The sequence below is a fragment of the Sphaerodactylus townsendi genome, linkage group LG10 (genome assembly GCF_021028975.2).
Source record: "Sphaerodactylus townsendi isolate TG3544 linkage group LG10, MPM_Stown_v2.3, whole genome shotgun sequence".
In the NCBI taxonomy this organism is placed as follows: Eukaryota; Metazoa; Chordata; class Lepidosauria; order Squamata; family Sphaerodactylidae; genus Sphaerodactylus; species Sphaerodactylus townsendi.
The window spans coordinates 88,139,988-88,160,613 of record NC_059434.1 but is presented as its reverse complement, the minus strand read 5'-3'; the positions used below and the strand labels follow the sequence as shown (position 1 = coordinate 88,160,613).

The following is a 20,626-nucleotide window of genomic DNA, read 5'->3' as shown; positions in this document are numbered from 1 at the left end:
CCTAGGGTGCTGGTCTTCTTATCTCCCACATGATCTTGCTCTTGAGATAAAATGTTTTGGGGGGCCGCCAGACACTGTTTCATAGGACCATTGGTCTTAACTTGGCTTGAAGCTAAGGTGTCTGCTAGTTGCACCTGGCTTGGAAACTGAGGCAGCTAATTTCAGGAAGTGGCTGGCCATGGCCGGGTGGGGTGGGGGCGCTGCCTGGGCACTTTCCTCAGGCTGCCAATCCCTTCTGCCGCTTTCCCCAACAATGGAGCTGGGCGCGGCTACCTCGCCGAACGAAGCGAAGCTGCTGCTTCGGGCTTCCCCGCGCACGCCATCCGCATGGTGCTTTGCGCATTACTTCTGGAGATGAGCAAGTGCGTTTCGCCCCCCCGCCCTCCTGTTTGTAGAGCTGGATGGTTGCTCCTCGCTGGGCTGGCTGGATCGTGCACTGGCTGTGTTCAAGGCAAGGTGAAGCCCTTCCACTGGGTTGTTTGGTGTGCTCACGGGAAGGTGGCTGTCTCCATGGCGATGCTGCACGGGTGAGCGTAGGTCACCTCTTCCTCCTCCACCCCACCCTCCATGGGTAAACAGAAGAGACCTGCCACTGCCAAAGAGCGCTTGTGCCACATATGCCGCGCCATGCAGGTGGGGGAGCCTAGGAGCTCATCGGGCCGCTGGCGGTAAGGCTCCCTCCCGAGTCCGCCCGTCGCGGCTCCCCTCCGCCTCAAGCACGGACTCCACAGCTTCCCAGAACGGGCCAGTGGTTTTCCCCATGATGCCCCCCCCCCCGCTTTTCTATTGTGTTCCCGCGCTCTCAGTGAATAAAGGGATGGTTTTGCCGAAAGTGGCCGACCTGGCACACCAGGGGCTCTGGCCAGGAAGGAGAGCGCCCTGCCCCTGGAAAGCTGGGGTGGCGGCAAGACCGGGAGGCTCCAGCAGCACTCCAGCCGGAGAGCCTGTGTGGTCTGCGTGGTTACGAGTCCCAACGGGATTCTAATCCAGAACTGAGTTTGCATTCCCCGGCCCTGCACATGAAGCCTCGCTGGGTACCCCTTGGGCCAGTCCCAGTTCCCCTTCTCCGGGAATCCTCTCTGCCCCACCTGCCTCTTTCTGGCTACAGGTGTCCAAGCTATGAGGAGGAGGAAGGGAAAGGAGCTTTGAAGTCATGGCGCTCAGGGTCGGTTCTGGCTAAACAACACTGAGGGGTTCAGCTCTGGCAATCCGCTGCCAGCTCTCCCAGCCTGGGGCTCACTCCTGGGCATTATGCTCCCCCAGATACACGCCTCCCCTGCCCCTGCCCCAAGAGCAGAGCATCACTCTCAGGTATTGCATGAGAGGAGCTCCCACAGGCTTCAAGGAGAGGCGCTACTCTCTCTGGGAAGTCAACACCCGGAAAGTAGCCCCTTTAAGCTCCTCCGGGTTCAAATCACCTCTCGGCCACTCTCTCTCCAGGGGTTTTTTGCCATCCGCTGCACTGCTACAGCTCCCACCTCTCTCTCGGCGATAGCTACTCTTCCAGACTGGGGTTTGAATGAGCTCGGGACGAAAGAGCTGTGCCTCTGTCCAGCAGAGGGTGGTGCTGTAAGACTTATAGAGGTTCCTATTAATTGGCTCATTGACTCAAGCAGGTTGTGTGAGCTCATTGTAAACGGGAGAGTGCAAGGTGCGGGACTCCTGGTGCTGGGCACATTCGGGCGGTGGCTGGCGCCTAAGCAGGAGGGCACCTTGCTGCTGCCGGTGCCCTGCACCTCCACTGGGTCCTACTTGCTCCTGGAGGGGAGCAGCTCGGACATCTACTGGGCGGAGTGGTGCTACCTCACAGTCCCTCAGCCTCTGCCAGACTCCAGGCTTGTCTCCAGGGAGGAGAGGGCTGGGCTGCTTGGTTCTGGGGAGGGAGAGTGGGGCAATTGAATGCACCCCCCCCATGGGACACATGAAAGTGGTGCCTGGGTTGTCTCCCCCCCAGATACGCTTCATTGGCTGCTTTGAGACTCCTGCAAGGAGGGGCAAAGCACATTATGGGTATCAATCCAAACTGTTCTTCTTCTCTGGGGATGATCTGGAGCAGGGGTCTGCAACCTGTGGCTCTCCAGATGTTCATGGACTACAATCCCTCCAATTGGCCATGCTGGCAGGGGCTGATGGGAATTGTAGTCCATGAACATCTGGAGAGCCACAGGTTGCAGACCCCTGGTCTGGGGAGAGCAGAGATGCACAGGGGCTCCTTCTGCCCGAGAGACGAGACGGGAGCTGAGGGTGCCACAGAACTTCTGCTCCCGTCTCGTCTCTCGGGCAGAAGGAGCCCCTGTGCATCTCTGCTCTCCCCAGACCAGGGGTCTGCAACCTGTGGCTCTCCAGATGTTCACGGATTACCTGTGGCTGTTCTGAGGGACCAGGACCCTCCGGAGGGTGGCAGGGCAGCCTGCTTTGGCTTCCTTGCAGGAAGGCGCTCAGCCATTCCAGACCATGGCAGGGCTGGCCCGGCTGCTGTCAGAAGGAGACGGTCCGGCGCACGGGGGGTGCACAGCTGAGCCCACGCCGCCGTCCCACTTGGAATTCAGCTGCTGGCTATCAGCTGCAGATGCTGAACTGCAGAGACCGGTGACAGATTCAAAAAACTCCTTGGCTCCTGAAGTCTGGAGACAAAAATGTGAAGTATGAGAGGGAGAGAGAAAATCCTCTCTTCGGGTTATTCCCCCACTTCTGTGCCTTAAGGTAGCTTGAACGGTTCTTCTCCTTCGCCTCTTCCCGGTTGCACCTGGGCCAAGCTGCTCAGGAGGCTGAGCTCAAATGCCCTGTTTCCAGCAGAGGACCGGACGTGGGCTCATGGCCCCGGGCGTATTAAGGTTTCCAAGGTGTTGGCATAAGAACATAAGAAAGAGCCTGCTGGATCAGACCAGAGTCCATCTAGTCCAGCACTCTGCTACTCACAGTGGCCCATCAGGTGACTTTGGGAGCTCACCTGCAGGAGGTGAAAGCAAGGGCCTTCTGCTGCTACTGCTGCTCCTGAGCACCTGGTCTGCTAAGGCATTTGCAATCTCAGATCAAGGAGGATCAAGATTGGTAGCCTTAGATTGACTTCTCCTCCATAAATCTGTCCAAGCCCTTTTTAAAGCTATCTAGGTGAGTGGCCATCACCACCTCCTGTGGCAGCATATTCCAAACACCAATCACACGTTGCGTGAAGAAGAGTTCCTTTTATTAGTCCTAATTCTTCCCCCCAGCATTTTCAATGGATGCCCCCTGGTTCTAGTATTGTGAGAAAGAGAGAAAAATTTCTCTCTGTCAACATTTTCTACCCCATGCATAATTTTATAGACTTCAATCATATCCCCCCTTAGCCGCCTCCTCGCCAAACTAAAGAGTCCCAAACGCTGCAGCCTCTCCTCATAAGGAAGGTGCTCCAATGGCGAGTGTGGTGTCGCCTGTGAGCTGCCATCCACGGAGCCTAACCCCCTTGAGCACCAAACTCAGCACCACGTCCTCCGGATGTTGTTGAACCTGGACCCTTCTGCAGGTGAAGCGAGCTCTCTGCCCCTCCCCTCCATGCCTGGCAGGTAGCCTTGGAAAGGCATATTAATGGCTCCCGCCTTATGGGGCTCCCCTGGCAAGCATCGCTTGGTGTAGCCTGAGAAGAGGGGTCTCTGGCCGGCAGCTCCCGGGAGGCAGAAGATGCCATGTCCGACCCCCTCCCATGTGACCCTCCGATGCCTTGAAATGGGAGCAGTCAGAAGTAGCCCTCAGGTAGCCTTTGCACAATAACACGTTGGAGTTCATGGAAACAGAGAGATTCCTGGGAATAAAATATGAACATTTAAGGATGGAAAAAATGAAGCCTTTGATATGCAACAAATGCAGATGTGAGGATTTCTGGACTCTCTCCACTGGAAACCTAATTTAATAAAGACAGAAACCTGAAAACAGGCGCAGAATTGCATTTTAAAAATGCAGGCTGGAGAGAGGTGGGCGTGACTGGGCTGAGGACTCTGGGCTTTTAAAAGGCCATCTCTCCTGCTTGAGTTACTCCAAATTTCACTTTGGAATCTTTTATGGTTTGTTTGAGGACAGAAACAGATGTCCTTGGCCGCAGTCGGGTAGCTTGAAATTTAGCCGTCAGTGACACCTTTCTCCGGCACCCCTGTGGGTTTGCGAAGAACACACCAGCACTGACTTGAGCAGAAGAAATGTCTAAAAATAGGGGGGTCAGCCAAAAGGAGGCTGAACGGGAGGGTAAAAAAGTCTGGACACCCTCAAGATGCATGGAAATCATAGAGAGAAATGTACCACAAAGGATAACTGGCATTGGAGAGCTCTGCGTGGCAGGGACCATCCACGGGGCTTTTTGGCTGTGGTGGCGGCAGCTCACCAGTTGGACGCCCTCCCCTCAAGGCTCCCTTGGTGCTTTTGGAGCTCCAGGCCAGGGCATTTCCTCCTCCGCAGAGAGGCTTTTAATGCAGAGGTTGGAATGGTTTGTTTGGTGCCCCTGGGTTTGTACTGTTTGATTTTTCACTTGTTAATTAGAATGATTTTACGTCTCCGCTGTTTTCCTTGTTTTATTTTGTGAGCTGGCCTGAGCCGATCTCTGAAGAGGTGGCCCAATGAACGCTTTGCACAAATAAATGTCAGCCCAGGATGCCAGCATGGCTTACGAGCAACGTCTCAGAAGAGATAACAGGCAGGGAGGGAACCTTCTGGTGGCAGCTGCTGCCTAGGCAATGCTTCAAAAGATCTGCTGCACGGCCAGTCAAGAGCCTTGCTGGAGAAACGCCTCACCCAGCCCTGCCGACTTTCTGGAAACATCTGTTGGGCACTAGCAAAGGAGTCGGCAGGGGCTGTGGCTCTCACGGGGCCCCCGCTGGGCACTTGTGCCCTGTCAAGCTTTTTCCCTGTGTTCTTGCAGAGAGAGCTGCTGCGGGCACAGCCACGGCTCAGCTCCTGACACACTCTCTGGTGGGGGAAGGGAGGTCCGGCCGTGGGGCAGCGGAGAGGAGTGGGGCGCTCACTGGACTTTGTTCCTGCTAGGTTGGGGTCGGTTCTATAGGACGCTCCAGAGACTCCAACGGGTTGAACTCTCTAGGACTTCCTCTGCCTTTCCCATCAGTCCCAACTCTGAGGTGGGGGAGTCAGATCCCCAGCCCCTCCTGCCCCCTCCCCACGTTCAGGTCATGCGATCCGTGGCAGGGCACTGCAGCATTTAGCAGTCCCCCAGCTGAATTCGTGGCTCGTGGCTCTTTCCTCCCCTCTGGTGTGCCTGCTGTCAGGTTTGATTTATGAGCCTGCACAGCCGACTCTTCAGTTTGAAGAATTAATGGCATTTGCATATTTTTGTTTTGGAATCTGCCCCAGAAGGCAGTGGCTGGAGTCAGAGCTGGTGCAGGAGAGATGTCCTCCTAGAAGGCCTCTCCCTCCTCCAATTTAGCTGCAGAGGTGAAAAGTTTAAACAGTAAAACCAATAAAGCCGCATTTATGTGACAGATAAATCGTCTGGCGTTGCCAGGGCTCTCGGGGAAAGAGCGCCCCTCCCTCCCTCCGGTCCTCCAGCAACCGGTGTCTCAGATGTGGCCCGCTGCCGCGCTGCCAGGGAGGAAGCCAGAGGCAGCCGGCAGAAGCCTCCCCGGCCAGGCCGCGTGTCCACAAGATGGATAGGGCTAAACAGTTGTAAAACACACAGCACATCCATCACTGTCTCTCTGCTTGGCTCTCGCTGGAGGAAGGCTGGACGCTGCTCCGTCCCGGGGCTGTCAAGAGGCGAAACTGCTCAGACTAGACTGGGGACACCTGCGTGACGGACAGACAAATTGGCCCGCCGCTTCCCCCTGGCCTGACCCAGTCCTGCATGACGAACTCCACAAGCAGCCCCAAGGTCTCTGCGGCAGGGCAGCCCAAAGGTGGCTTTTTGGTGGAGCCCCACGGCATGTATGGGTGCAGGAAAGCCTTTCCCCGAAGGCTCTCAACTGTTACTTCAACTGTTCCAGTGCCCCCACCTCTCTCCCTGGCTCCTTGGAAGACTCTCTTGATACCCCTCCTCAAAATGTACCCCTACCCCTCCTTCAGGTGCCAGGCTTCTATGCAGACCAGCAAATAAACACTGAGACACAGAATGGTGCATTTTGAAGAGTGCAGGTTGCCGTAGGTTTCCATGAGAGTGGCACCATTGGGGCAGAGAATGAGTTGAAGCCATCTTGGCAGCACAGTCCAGAGGGGTGGGAGCAGCACCCTGGCGCAGCAGCGGCACGGCCGAGCCGCCTCTTGAGCAGTTGACTGTGCCCCAGCCACCCCTGGAGTGGCACCCAAAAAGACGATGGTGGGGAAAAGGGACTGTGGTGCAGAAGTGCCAGCGTGGAAGGGCACCCCTCCCTGGGGCCCCCACACTGCTCCCTGGGCCCTGGCACGGGTGTTAGGGCCACTTGCACCAGCAGTAGGATCACGCTGCTTCCAACACACCTTCACCCACCCCCACCTCCTCCTTGTGGGCTGCACTGTAAAGGAATTGAAGTTCCACATGAATGGACGTTTATCTCTGCTGAAGACCTCCATCTAAACATGGGCAAAGGCCCCCATGCCTCTTGGTGACTTCAGCTGCAGCCTTTGATGCAGTGGACCAGACCATCTTATAGAGACATTTGAAGACCGAAAGAGGCATTTGAATGTGTGTCGCGCTGGTTTAGATTGTTCTTCACACACTGAGCTCAAGGGGCTGTTGCTGGAGACCTGTCGTCACCAGTGTGGGATTTGTCACGTGGGGTTCCACAGGGTGCAGTCCTGTGCTCCATGCTGCGCAACCTCAACGTAAAGCCCCTGGGACAAACCATTCATCATTGCGGGGTTGGCTGTCATCGGAATTCTGACGATACCCGACTGGACATCTCCTTATCCAGCTCTCCTGTCTGCTGTGGTTAAATGGCTAAGAGTGAACAGACTGAAGCTAAATCCTGACAAAGACAGAGATGGTGCTGCAGAAATCTTGAAGGAGGTTGTGCATCCCACTCTCATGGAATCGGAGTTGGAAGAGACCACCAGGGCCATCCGACCCGCTGCTATGTGGGGACACACAGTCAAAGCACCTCTGTCGGATGCCCATCCAGCCTCTCTTTAAAAACCTCCACAGAAGGAGACTCCGCCACCCTCCGAGATACAGTCCAGCTGATGCTTGCTGACTCAGTGAAAGAGCCGTGGGGTTATCCTGGATCCTGCATTTCTGCAGCTGCAAAAAATACCTTCCTCCAACTCCTCCTCGCCTGGAAGGTGGTCCCCATCTTCGCTTCACCCCTCCAGCTGCTTGGCTCCAAGGCACAGCAATATCGAGACTGTATGTATGTAAAGTGCCATCAAATTCCATCGGCCTCGTGGCAACCCTAGTGTGGGACTTCCAAGGCACATGAGAAGCAGAGGTGCCTTGCCGTTGCCCGCCTCTGCTTTGGTGGTCTCCCATCCAAGTTCTGACCCTGCTCTGCTGCTCAGCTCTGACGAGATTGGGTTCTGCCGTGCCACCTGCCTTCCCCTTCCCTAAACACCGAGACTAGACTACTGTAAGGCACTCTTCGTAGGTCTCTCCTCAACATCAACTCAGAGATTCCAGTTGGCATAGAATGGCATAGCTAGCCAGAGCACGCACGTCACACCCGTTCTGCAAGCACTCCATTGGCTGCTCGTGAGTTTCTGGGCCCAGTTGACAATATTATAGAGTTTATGGGGCTGAGTTCTTAATGTTAGGCATTTATTGGTTATTTACTCGCCCCTCTTGTTGTTGTATTTTATGTTGATGTTGTACACCGCCCAGAGCCCTCCGGGGATGGGGCGGTATGGCAAATTGAATGAATGAATGAATGAATGAATGAATGAATGAATGAATGAATGAATGAATGAATGAATAATAATAATAATAATAATAATAATAATAATAATAATAGGAATCCCAAGAAATCTTGAAAAATATCTGGAAAGCCTAAACTTGGACAGAACATCAGTCCACATGCTGCAGAAAGCAGCATTTCTAGAACTGCACATATTCTACTTAAATACCTCTAATATCCTAGGGTCTTTGGAAGTGACTCGATATTCTCAGGAGTATTTGAATTCCAGACACTTGTACTGTGTTGTTATGTGTATAATAATAATAATAATAATAATAATAATAATAATAATAATAATAATAATAATAATAATAATAATAATAATAATATTGGAAATTACATACACAGCCTTTTTCGGGAGAACAACCCCGCTGACCTTCAAATGGGATTCCATTCAGCCCCCAGCCCAAGTTGTCTAGGTACGAGGGGTTGTCCAAGTCTTCACCTGGTGATGAGCCGCTCTCCCACTGCCATCAAAGGGTCGTTTTAGGAATTGTCCGTCAAGAGGTCTAGTGCTTCATTGTCCCTTTCTGCATTACTGTCCTACCTGGTGGGCCTCCTGCCTCCTGCAATCCAAAGGCTGGCTGCCACAAGTGGTATAGCGGTTAAGAGTGGTGGACTTTAATCTGTAGAATCCAGTTTGATTCCCCAGTCCTCCACCTGAGCGGTGGATTCTTATCTGCTGAACTGGATTTGGCTCCCCGCTCCTCCACGTGAAGCCTGCTGGGTGACCTTGGGCTAGTCCCAGTTCTCTCGGAACTCTCTCAGCCCCACCTTCCTCACAAGGTGTCTGTTGTGGGGAGAGGAAGGGAAGGAGTTTGTAAGCCACCTTGAGACTCCTTGCAAGAGAGAAAGGCAGAGTATAAATCCAAACTCCTTCTTCACAGTCCTGGGGGGGGGGGGGGGGGGGGAATTTCCATCGGGTTATCTTCCTCCCCTGGTGCTTATTTTGGATAATGTGTTTGAACTGTGGCAGCTGTGAGGTAAACAGGACAACTTTCTGCGGTCAAAGTAGTCAAGAATGTATTAAATATAAAACGTCCACCATCGGCTGAGCAGGGAATACAAAGAAAAAGTATACGTGTGCAGTCCCTCCCCCCTCACTCAAACTTCCACAGACAGTGCATTCCCCCCCCCCCATTCCCTGTGGCCTGGAGGCCGTCTATCGTGCCACAACACCTTCACTCATCTGGCCTGAAGTCGGTGGTGCCACCCTACAAAGGAACTAGGTCACCCACTGGCCAGACACGTGCCTTCTCTGGTGTTGGCCCCACCTCGTGGAATGGCCGATCTGAGGGGATCAGGAAGGCCCCTACGCGTCTGCAGAACTAGATTCTATGCAGAGAATCTATATAAAATCCGATTGTATCTTATAGAACATATCTATATAATATCCTATTGTATAAAAGGCCAGGCATATTGGCGACAACTCACTTTTTAAAGAACTGCGCAGGTGCGCTAGTGGTTGGCGGGGAGGGTAGGCCGCACTGATGTGAGTGCGTCAACAATTTTCTAGAGCCTGTTGAATTTTCTCACACAACAGGCTTTATTGTTAGTAATGGAAATTAACAGAAAGAACTGGGAAGTGACTGGGCAGAGGGGGTGCCATCTGCAGCTGCTTGCATGACACCACTGATGTCTGCACTGTTGAGTTTGTCCATATCTCAGCTCTGCTTCAGTTTCTGTTGTCCTCACCCAATTCTACCTCTTTGTCGGATGTCTCCATCCACTGACTTGCGTTGTGCAGTCCGCCTTGAGTCCCTGTGAGAAAAGCAGACTATAAATAAGTTAAACAAATAAACAAAAACAGCCATTCCCAAGAAAGGAGAAACTTCTTAAAGCAAAAGGGAAAAAGTAGTCTTCGTATTCGCCCTCCTGACAGACCTGTAGGGTTGACCAGTAGACACTTCCTGTTTTGCAGGCAAGACTGAGCCGTGGTAGCAAATTCTCCAAGGGCAGCCAAAAAGCCTGTGGCTGAGGTGGGTCTTGAACCCAGATCTGTGGCTGCACTCCATCCCCTGCAGACTTGGGGCTCCATTGCAAGTTGCACCCTTCTGTCCCCGTGGAGTCAGTCATGACCATCTGCTTTGTTCTTTTCTTTCCTGTCGTGCAGCTCCTAGATTTGTTCCTCCAGTGGGACTGGTCCACGTACTTGGCCGATTACGGACAGCCAACCTGCAAATACCTTCGTGTGAACCCGGCGACGGCGCTGGTCTTGCTGGAGAAGTGAGTGCTGACTGAGACATTCCTTCAGTGGCTCCCTGGCTCCTGTGCTTGCTTTAACAAGCACAAGCATATTCCCTGCCCTGCTGTCATTCCGCTGCCTGCGCTTTGGTGGGGGGAGCGGAGCCGCTGCTTGCTTGCTTGCTCGCCTGGTGTCGTGCGCCGCTGTCCCTCTTGCTGTGGGCCTGGCTTCTTCATGCTCTCTGGAAGCGCCTGACCTGTTCTGGGCATCCTCCTGTGAGTAGTTTGCTCCTGTGTGTAGATCCTCCTGTGAGCTGAATGGCGAAAGCATCTCAAACAGTGGCAGTTCACGTGTGTGTGGGCATGGCACACGTTATGGGGATTCTGCACGTAGGATCACTCCCAGTGTTTATCAGATCGTGTTGACTGACTGAACATTGCCTGGTTCATCTCCATGATGGTGACGTGTCCTGCCTGCCTCTTGTCCACACCTCTCCCACGGCCCCTTCTGAGCGTGCTCTGAACCCCGCTGGAGATGCTGCCTGTGGACCAGGCAAAGCGGCAGAATCCCTTGTCTGTGCTTTCCTTGCGGTCTGCAATCCCCACATTTTATTCGTTTCAAGTGCCTCTTCCTGTGGTTTGGCCCGCTGAGTTCTGGTGGACATTTTCAGAAGGGAGCCGTGTTGGTCAGCCGTGGGCTGGAGACCAAAAGCCCCTTTGAGACCAACCTGGGCATTGGAGGAAAGGGGGCTCCTGGCTGTCAGAACTGGTTGCCCCCAAAACTGTGTTGGTCTCCCAAGCGCTGCTGCTCTCGAATCTGCATTCAGGAAGTGGCCCCTGGGTTTGGGGGTGGGGGATTTTTTTCTCCTTTGCCCCTGGTCGCAACAGGAGGGATGTCTGGGGGAATGGAAGTGCACCCACAATACAGTTTGCTCCTCAGTGGGCAGGGGTGCCGGGAGAGCCGGGCTCAGATCCCCACTCCTCCCTGGAAACTCGTGGGGTGACCTTGAGCCAGTCAGAGCCTGAATTGCATCACAGGTGAATGGGGGGTGGGGTGGGGTGGAGCCAAGCATCCCTAAATGTCCCCCAGTGGAGCTGACAGCTGCGTGGGGTGGCAGGGGACGGAAGCTCTAAACACGCATGCGCACACACACACACACACCCTACTTCCCTCCTTAATAATCAGCGCCGCCAGCTGACCAAAACAGTCAGGAAGTGAAATGGGTGGCAGAGGCTTGCCAGCTTTTGAGCTGCACCACCAGCTCCCTTCCTTTGGGTCCAGGGCCCTGTGGGGGCTTTTCAGGGCACAGTGGGCACCCCCACCCCCCAACATAACAGCTCCAAGACCAGAACGTGCCAGGAATGCTCTGCAGCAGCAGCAGCAGCAGCAGCAGCCGCCCCCGTTGCTTAACCACTCGTGATGGTTTGTTTCTCCCTTTCTATCCACTCCCTCCATGCAGGATCTCACGAGAGTAAGTATGTGGCTCATCTGGGGCTTCTTTTGTTTTCTTTGCAATGAATCCTTCGATGGGGCAGTTTAACCGGAGAAATGGGTGACCGAAAGGCCCACCGGGGCTCCAGGAGACGGACGCCGCCCCCCCCCCCGAAACTTCTGTTCTCCCCGGTCTCATAGAGGAGAACAAAACAGGGGGCCGTTTTGAGGGATATTTGGTGGGAGGACTCAGCTACTGACTCCCTCCCGCCTGTGCTGTCACTTGTAGCTTGAGATACAGTGCTGCTGGCTTGAATCGGCCCGGGGTCTGATTCAGCAGAAGGCCCCCTTCTCCAGGTGACCCCTCCCCTGACAGTTTCATGCAGATGCTAAACAGTGTTGGGGGCATGATGGTGCCTTGCAGGACCCTACAGGCAAAGTACCCGGGGGCTGAGCACCATCTCCCGGCACCTCCTTCTGAAACCCACCCTCTACATCGGACCAAAACCACTGCAGAATGATGCCTCCTAGTCCGAGCTGTTACAAGGAGGTCTAGAGAGATGCCACAGCTGCCAGGATGTCCCTTTGTCCACGAGCTGGTGCAGATCGATCCCCAGGGTGACCAGTTGGCCTGATCTAGACAGTCTGCTTCATCCAGGGATCCTTGCCCACGTTGCCCACTTCTTCCGCCCCCTGGCTCAAGAATGCCATGTTCTACACTGGTCAGCATAACTGAAGGTCCGTTTCCCCACTTCTGTTCTGCATCTCACTCGCAAGTTGCCATCCACGTGGCGGCCTCAGCCAGAGCCCCCGTTTCTCCTACAGAAGGAGTGGGGAGCCACCACCTTCAGAAGTGCTTAGAAGGCCCTGCAGGGCCCTTTTTATTTGCAGGGGCTTTTAATGGCATTTTTAGAGGATGGGATTATTTGCGGGGCGTATGTAAGTATTCTATGTGTTTTACATTTGAAATTGTAAGCCATTTTGAACAATGGAGAAAGGTAAAAATATTTAAATAACCAAATGAATGAATGAATTCTCCCAACTCTTCCTTCTGACTTGGTTCCCTCAGTTTAACAAATTTCCCTCTTTTGAAATCAAAAGTTATCCGTTGTGTTTGGGGGCAGCTTTCCCCTGTCATTAAATGCTGGACTCGACAGCATCGTGAGGATCTTCCCAGTCGGTTGAATAGCAGAAGTCTCTCTCGCCAGCATTTGAGCGCCTCTCAGAGCCACGTCCTGAGCCGCTTCGTCTTTAATTGGCTCCACGTCTGACTGCTCCAGCGCAAATTCATGATGCTTAGAAACCTGGACGTTGTGGGTTTTCTGTGTGGTGTGTTTGCTGTGGTCTAGTAGTTTTTGCTCCAAGTGTTTCATTGGCATCTGTGGCATTTGTGGCATCCAGTGATGTGGGCAAAACATTAGGAGCAAAAACTACCAGATCACAACAGACACACAACCTAGAAAACCCACACCAGCCAGTTGGTTCCAGCTGTGAAAGCCTTTGAAGACACACTTAGAAGCTTTGTTTCAGTGGCTTGACTTGAGCACCGTTTTTGCTTAGTCAAGGTGAGAGTTGTTGACGTCACCCACTATGACGACATTTCCCACTTTAGTCACCTCCGTTATTTCTTTTTCTGACTCAAGATCAGTCCCTTGGAGGAGGAGATAGTTAAGTAACCCTCCATCTGTTGTGACTGTGTGGAGGATTTTGTTCCTCTTATATTTTTCCAGCTTATTTGACTCCATGCCAAACCTCTCCCCGCCGCTAACATCCCTGCCTGTTCTGGCTATAGAGTTTTCATCCCAGTGATTTTCCTCCTTGCAACAGGCTTCTGAAACAGCCACTGTCTCTAAACAGTCTTTTAGCCCCAAGTGCTCTAGCTGAGCCTTCTTGGCCCGGAGACCTCTCGCATTCTAGTCACCTGTGCCTCATTTCCCTTTCCTGCCTCCCTTTGTCCATCGGCTTCCTCTCACGGCCCCCATTTAATACCCTATTCTGACACTTAAATTCTAGCCCACGTCCACCAGTAGTATTTGGAGGACTTCCGGAATTAATTTTAAAACTGCTCTGACCCCTTTTGGATTACTATCAATGCCAGCAGCACTATTGAGGGAATCCCATCTCCACTGTCCAGAGTTGGCTCATCCTGGGCAGTTCCCCAGAGCCTAGCAAATCTGACCCCTTTTCCTCAGCACCACCCCTTTCTCCCCCATGCACACGTCTGCCCGTCTGGCTGATCCCGCCCATGGAACAGGTAGAAATCTACCTCTGAGGCCTGGGATTCAGCCTTCTGCCCAGTGCTCAGCATTGCCCCCTGCAGCCACATGGCTCCATTTCCCAGGTCGCTGGTGCCAGCGCGGCATCGTGAGTCCTGCCCCACACCAGCTACCAGCCTGTCTGGGCAGCGCAGCAGGATCTGAACCCTTTGCACCAAGCAGGCAAGTCGCCCGGCAGCCAAAAGCTTGTTCCGTGCCCTGCCCTGCCCAGAGGCTTGGTGGTGGTTCTGAATGTATTTTAACTCTGGTTTGAATGCTGTGTTTGATTGTGGTTTTAATGGCTTTATTGTGCATCTTTCAAACCTGCTGGCTGCCTTGTGACCCTTGTGGGGGCAGAGGGGTGGGGCATTGATTTTGTCCAAGAAGTGAATGAATCTCTCATGGCTGAAGTTTCCAGGACCAAAAGGGCATCCTCTGCACAAGAGGAGACGGCTGGCCACTTGTTCAAGGAAGGGGGCCCCCGAAAGGCACCCTCTCTTCCCGCTCTTTCCCCTGATACCTTCCGACTTGGGGTCCTGCAGCCTTGCCAGAACAGCACGTTCTGATGGGACCAGGGAGCTAACGGGTTTTCTTGCCCTTGTCGCAGGATGAAGGACAGCAGCCGCAAGAACAACGTCTTTGCCCAGTTCCGGAAGAACGAGCGGGACAAGCAGAAGTTGCTGGAGGGAGTGGCCAAGCAGCTGCGCAGCCTCGTCCACAGCCAGCACTCCTGAGGGCAGCGGGACTTCCGGGCAGCGGCCCATAAGCACTCTGGAGGGGGGGGGGACCTGGTATCTGTGCTCGGCAGCAGCCACTGGGCACCAGGAAGGGATGTGAGGGGGACCCCCCCTTTCCAAGCCTTCCTTCTGTGTTGCCACAAACGTCTTGCACTTGCCCTCTGCTGCTGTAGGGAAGGGCTTGGGGGTGCTGGGGAGGCCTTGGAAGGCATCCGTTGTGCTTGCAATAATCTCCTCCTCTCGCCAGAAGCTTGGAGGCTGACTGTGGGCCCCGAAGCCTACTCAAGCAGCGAAAGACAACTTGCTGGTTTGGGGTTTCTCATCAAAGTGCCATTTTGAAAATATGCAGGACTTCCAGACGGGCGTCGGCACCCCCAATGTCCCATGGGCGCCACTGTAAAGAAGCAGACTACTGTGGATGGCAGTGTTAGGGATGTAGTTATTGGGGGAGGGGGGTGATGGTGTGGCTGTGTGGAGCAACAAGAAGCTCTCCATGCCTGGGCTTCTGGGTGTGGATCTGGGCCTTCCCAGGGGCTCTGTCACATGCCTTTATAGAGCGCTGCACGCTGGAGCCTCCAAAAGATGGCTTCCCAACCCCACAGAGCAACCAGTGGAAACTTCTCCCTGTAAGACGTGGCCCTGAGCCAGCCGGAAAGAGCAGAAGCCCACTTTAGTCCTGGCTCCTTGGATGTGGAGGTTGTTGTGCCTCTGCTGAGACCCCCATGGTGTAATTGTGGAACAGGAGGTCTGCTCAAACCCTTTGGCCTCCTGGAGCGATCTCCAAGGGGACAGTTTGTGGGGTTTTGTGAGATGCAGAAGGGCCCCGGTCACTCTCCATTCTGCTCCAGCCACGGTCTGAAAGGCCTTTAGCCGTTCCCCTTCTGCAGTCCCATGAGATAGATTTCCTGGTTTGCACCTTGCTCTTAGGCCAAGGTCGGTGCATTTGGGTTTTGTTAAAAGAGGTGGCTTTTCTTTCTCAACCTTCCACTGGAGCCACGGCTGCATTTTCGCCACAGCGCTCTGCGATTACAGCTTATCCGTCCATCTGGACCGGTGGCGCATCCTGGCCGTGCGTCTGTCACGCTCTTAACTTCTTCTTATGGGCATCAACAGTTTTTTCTCAGCAGTGCATTTTTCTAACTAGGGTATGCCACCGTTTGTGGCCCTATTTGTAAGCTGTGTGTTTTGGGAGAACTGTCCTTCCCTAGATGTTCTCAGGGACGCGGAGGGCTTTGTTTAATGTCTGTGGGGGGATCAGGGGGCAGGGACCTTCCTCTTCAATTTACACACACACAGAAACAACTCTTGGTTTTTAAAAAGGAGAAACAGCCGAGCCAGAAAGAAAGGCCTGTTTTGGCTTAGTGGCCTCCTGGTCTCTCCATTCCAGCTAAGATCTGTTCCTCTTCTCTTGGGGCGGGGGGTCCTGGCTGTTTGTGCTGCATGGTTGGGGTAGATCACGTAGGAGCAGATTCCAGCAAGAGGCATCTGTTCTCTTGCTCCGCTCCTGCACACCTCCCTGAGGCCTGTCCTGCAATATTTCCAGGGAGATCACACCCTGGGGGGAAACAACGTGTTTGAAGATTGCAAGGAAGATTTGGGAAAGCTTGGGGAGATGCTGCCCAGCTGGGCAGGGAAAGGAGGAGGGGGTGCAGCTCTACAGCCAGGCATGCCATAGGCAGGACAAAGGGATCTGTTACTGCTGCCCAGGCTGTGCCAAGAAAGTTGTTTCTTGTTGGCCACATGTGGGGACTTGGTCTTGGGAGCGGGGCGTGGCTTGCTGCCGGCAAGATGTTGTGCTCCTTCCGGGTGGCCCCTTGCTCTTCTGCACAGCTCCTTGGCGGTTCTGTTTTTCTTAGCCAGAGAAAGACCAGCTGATGCGTGTTTTGCTGGCAGCCCCTTTGAAGGGAGGGCTCCATGGTTGGGAGCTGATAGGATGGGATGCATCCCAGGAGGGTCGCACAGGAGATCTGCAGCAGTCCCAGGTGGCTGCTTTCCTCTTCGGGGGCACTGAGGCACGCCACCATCTTGGTAGGATGGACTTCTTGGCCGCTCCTTCCATCACCTCAGGTCTCTTCTGCAGGGCCTGCTGGCTTGGAGCAAATGCTCTTGGAAATCTGGTGACCCAAATCCTTGTTTTGGGCAACTTCAGATTTCTTCCATAACTTAGAGGATACCAGTGTGGGTGCGACATCCATGGAATACAAAGGTCTGCCAAACCCAGTCCGCCCTTTGCCTAGGCAGGGTTTTACCTGTGTGTTCATTAGCAAGGTCACCAAAGTATGTTGTGATGGACCAAGAAAGCACGGGTATTAGCTGCCAAACATTCCTGACGGAGGACCGTCCAGTGAATGATTCACCTGGTTGCCATTGGTTTGCCTTTGTAGCTTAGTTAGCCAAGGTGCATTTGCGGTGTGTTGCCAGTGGGGTGAACCGGGCCCTGTTTCCACAGTGCCAAGTACACTCGACGTCCCAACGTAGACATCAAAGCTGGTCTTGTGAGGAGAACATTCCAAGGCTGCTGGGGATGGACAGAGCCGGTCTCCCGTTCCTCCTGGGGAGGGCTCCCTGTGGATCGCGTCAGCAACTCAGTTCAACTTCCTTTTGAATGTTGTAGCTCCTATTCTCTGTCCCCTACTTTGCCAGCATATAATGAACATACACAGAACGACCGGGCAAGATGATCTAGTTTGCTAGTCAAAATGGCATCCCTTCCTTGTGGCATTACAAGGAGTTCTGGGCCACCTCTCTTGCACCTCTCGCCACACCCCCCAGTGCCTGTCGGCAGTCACTTGGGGCTTGCTTCTGCATTCCATCCCACCTGGAATCAACCAGTAATAGTCGACAAAACCTGGCAGGGACACAGAGAAGTGTTTCCACCTGTGCTGGTGTCAGACAAGGTGGAGCTTCCTCTGAGGCGGCCTCTCCAGACCCATCTTTAGTTACCTGTGTCAGCTGGTGACTTAGCCGTATTTCCTGCTGGGGATTTCTGTGCCTCCGCATTGAAGCAAAGAGAAGTGCCCCCGCTGCTGCCTGGGAGGTTGTCTTATCAGCTCAGCTGGGACCAGTTGTTGGTCTGAGAAGGGAAGCCAAAGAGCCACTGAGTCTCAACGTTCAAGGATGCAGCTGGAATGTTTGCGGCATGCGATGTTTTGTTGAGTCGTCTTATCAAAAAAGGGAGGCAGTCCTTGACTGAAAGGCTTCAGCCGGCCACAACTGTTCGGTGAGCTGCAGCTGGGCCTTCCGTCGAGCATCTGAGGGGCTTAATGTAAAGAGGAGCGCAGCAGAATTGCCAAACAAACCGTTTCTGCTCAGAGCATCTCCTGGCCCTGCGAGTGGACTGTCTGGCACACGCAAACTCTTTGGAGCCACGAAGCCACCACCCGTGGCAGTTTGGAGGTTCCTTCTGGCAGCGTCCGGTTTCAGGAGAGTCGGGGCTCCAAACTACAAGTCACACAGTGGGGGTGAAAAGTAGAAAAGTGGGATTTTGGTGCTCTGTTCCTAATTAACATTTTGTTCCAATCCACGCAGTCCTGTCCCTTCAAAAGAAAATTAATCATTTCAACAGATTGCTTTTCTGAAGAAGTAAAATTTGTGCCACACACACAACATGGAAGACCTTTTTATTCTGAATGCCTTTCAGCTCTCCCAAAGGAGTTGCATTCTCTGCTGTGAATAGTTTGATGCAGACAGAGGGAGGGGGTCCTGTTGTGATGAGAAGGACCCCCCCCCCACCAGTAAACTTTCTGTGCTTCTTTGCAGCCACTTGGGTGGCAGAATGCTGTCGCTCCCTCCCCTCCTGGCCCTGCTGCCATGACCCAATAACGTCCCCGTGTCCTCTCGCTGTGAGGTTTGAGAGAGGCAGTGCTGGGGAATGCTGGCAAAATCCTCCATGGCTCTTTGGGCATGGTTGCCGGGGGGTGGGCAGGTGGGCGGTGGGAGCTACTGTCTGTGGGGCCAAGGGCTCTGCTGGCCTTCCTGGGAGGGGGCTTCTCCTGTCACCCTTTGCACTGTAGCCCTTTTGCTCGAGATCAGAAAGCAAAAGTTCTTGGCTGTTTTGCACTTGAGCTCGACCTGATCCCGCTGCCTGCTCTCATGAGGGAAAACTGTTGTCTTGTGTATATTTTATTTTTATGGAGGTTTTTTTTAAAGCAAAACTAGTTTTCATAAATTGATTTCTGTTCCTATCACATAGAAATGATTCCTGTCCATGCCTTTCAAAAGAGAACTCTCTGGCTCGCTACAAGAATGCTTGCAGGTCAGCGTGTCAGCAGCTGCATTGGTGCCACAGCGCAGGGGGATGGGGAGGCCGCCCGCCAGAAGAGGGCAAACCCTTGTGTCCTTCTCCACGCTTGTTCCTTTCATGGGGACCGTAAGGGAGGACGTCCGTCCGTCGTCACTTCTGAGGGCTCCATCTGTGGACCAGTCTGCAACTTGTGCTACTGAGATCTGCCCTGTGACCTCTGGTTCTCGCCAGGCCAGGAGTCGTGGCCCTTCAGAAGGGTCTTCTAAAAGCTCTGTTCATGTAGTTGCAACCTCAGTTGCTGTAAACGCTTTGAAAAGTGGGCCAAAAGAGGCCCTGCTGGAGCTGGGCCCTTTGCACGGCTACCTGCCTCATGCAAACGTCTCAGAAGAGCCAGCTTCTGCTGAATGCATCGAGAGGGAAACTGCTGTCTACACAACGGTAAATGCAGGCTAGACTCAAACCCAGGACTTCTGGATGTGGGAGGGCTGAGGCAGGAGCCAAGCGGGGGCAAATAGCTTGAAAGGGATTCCAGTTTATGTTTAGATCTTGCATCTTCTGCTTGCATCACGACCACGTCCAACACAAACCTAGTATGTTTATTGATTGTCTTTATTGATTCCTTTTGGGGGGTGGAGTTAGAATCATAGAGTAGATTTTATAAACTAATGTGGTAGAAGGAGCTTCTTTTGCACATATTATTGCACAACAAGGGGGAATTCTTAGGAAATGTTAACGTGAAAGGGAACACTGGTTTATTTCTTTGGTCCTCTCCAGGCTACTGTTTCTAGCGGCAAGGGAATGGGGCTGCGTGAGGCTTACAATGGAAATGGCAGCAGGCATTAGCTCATTCGGTTGAACTGTATGTTTATTATCCATCCGTAACTTTTATTAAAACCATATCACCAACCTGCTTCAATGTGTTCTTTTGTTGAGGTGCCTGTGACGAATGGGGGAGCAAGGACTAGCCCAACCTCTGGCAAAATAAGTTCACAGCAAGGCTGGGGTGGGGCGGGCCTCCTTAAAATATATCAGGGGCAGGAATCTGGCCAGTGAGGGGGTGGGGCGTTTGGGATGCCAAAGACATGAACAGATTGCTAAGGGAGGATAGGGAAATAGCAGCAAGTCACATGAGTTCTTTGCACGGGACTTCATTGTGGAAGATGTAAACCAACGAGCAACAGCCCAGCAACCCATTTTGGGCTTCCTGTTGAGGTCAGGAAAGAGGAAAGAGATTTTCGAGGCTGGGGAACGGCTGAATGAAAATTTCAAGCATATATCTTTGTTTTCAGTTTATTTCGACAATGTGTGTGCCTCCTTTCTAGAGATGTGCTTGAAATGGCTCCCTTGGATAAAAAGAAACCCTCCATATTTAAAATTAAATGAATGGACAATCTAACCCTAATCAAGGTGCTAATTAGGCTGCCAATCAGGAGTAGCTATTTCTGCCCTGGTTTACTGCCTAGTGGTTAATGGAATCCAGCCCAGGCAGAGGGGCTGCCCGCCTTGGATGGGGAAAGGGCCACCTCTGGCAGGCAGCTGAGAGCTCAGGGGTGATTCTGGCCCCACCAGAGCGGATGGGTAGGCAGGTTGGAGCTGCTCATGAACCATCATCTTCCACTTAAGTTGGGTAAAGATACAAACATCAAAAGACTCCTGCTGGTCCAGCTTCCTGTCTCACAACCAGCTCCTCTGGAGAGCCAATGACAGGGGGTAGAGGCCAAGGCCTTCCTTGGATGTGACCTCCTGGCATTGGGATTCAGAGGTTGACTGCCTCTGAAACTGGAGGTTCCCTTTAGTCCCCATGGCTAGCAGCCACTGAGAGACCTCTCCTCCTCCATCAGTCTGACCAATCCCCTTTAAGCCCATCTCTGCCTGTGGCCGTCACGGCATCCTCTGGCAGTGAACTCAACGTTTTAATCACATGCTGTGGAGAA

At 53.3% G+C, this 20,626-nt stretch overlaps 1 protein-coding gene across 1 annotated transcript in view; it reads left to right on the top strand.

The window, feature by feature from the left end:
* Nucleotides 1–19,598, top strand: part of EXOC6B (exocyst complex component 6B) — a 191,689-nt gene extending 172,091 nt beyond the window's left edge. Inside the window, exons 30-32 of the mRNA XM_048508780.1 lie at nt 9,955–10,067; nt 11,486–11,497; nt 14,320–19,598. Of these exons, the coding sequence (XP_048364737.1) occupies nt 9,955–10,067; nt 11,486–11,497; nt 14,320–14,446 (252 nt within the window). The 3' untranslated portion in view covers nt 14,447–19,598. The remainder of the gene's footprint in view (nt 1–9,954; nt 10,068–11,485; nt 11,498–14,319) is intronic.
* The last annotated feature ends 1,028 nt before the right edge of the window (nt 19,599–20,626 follow it).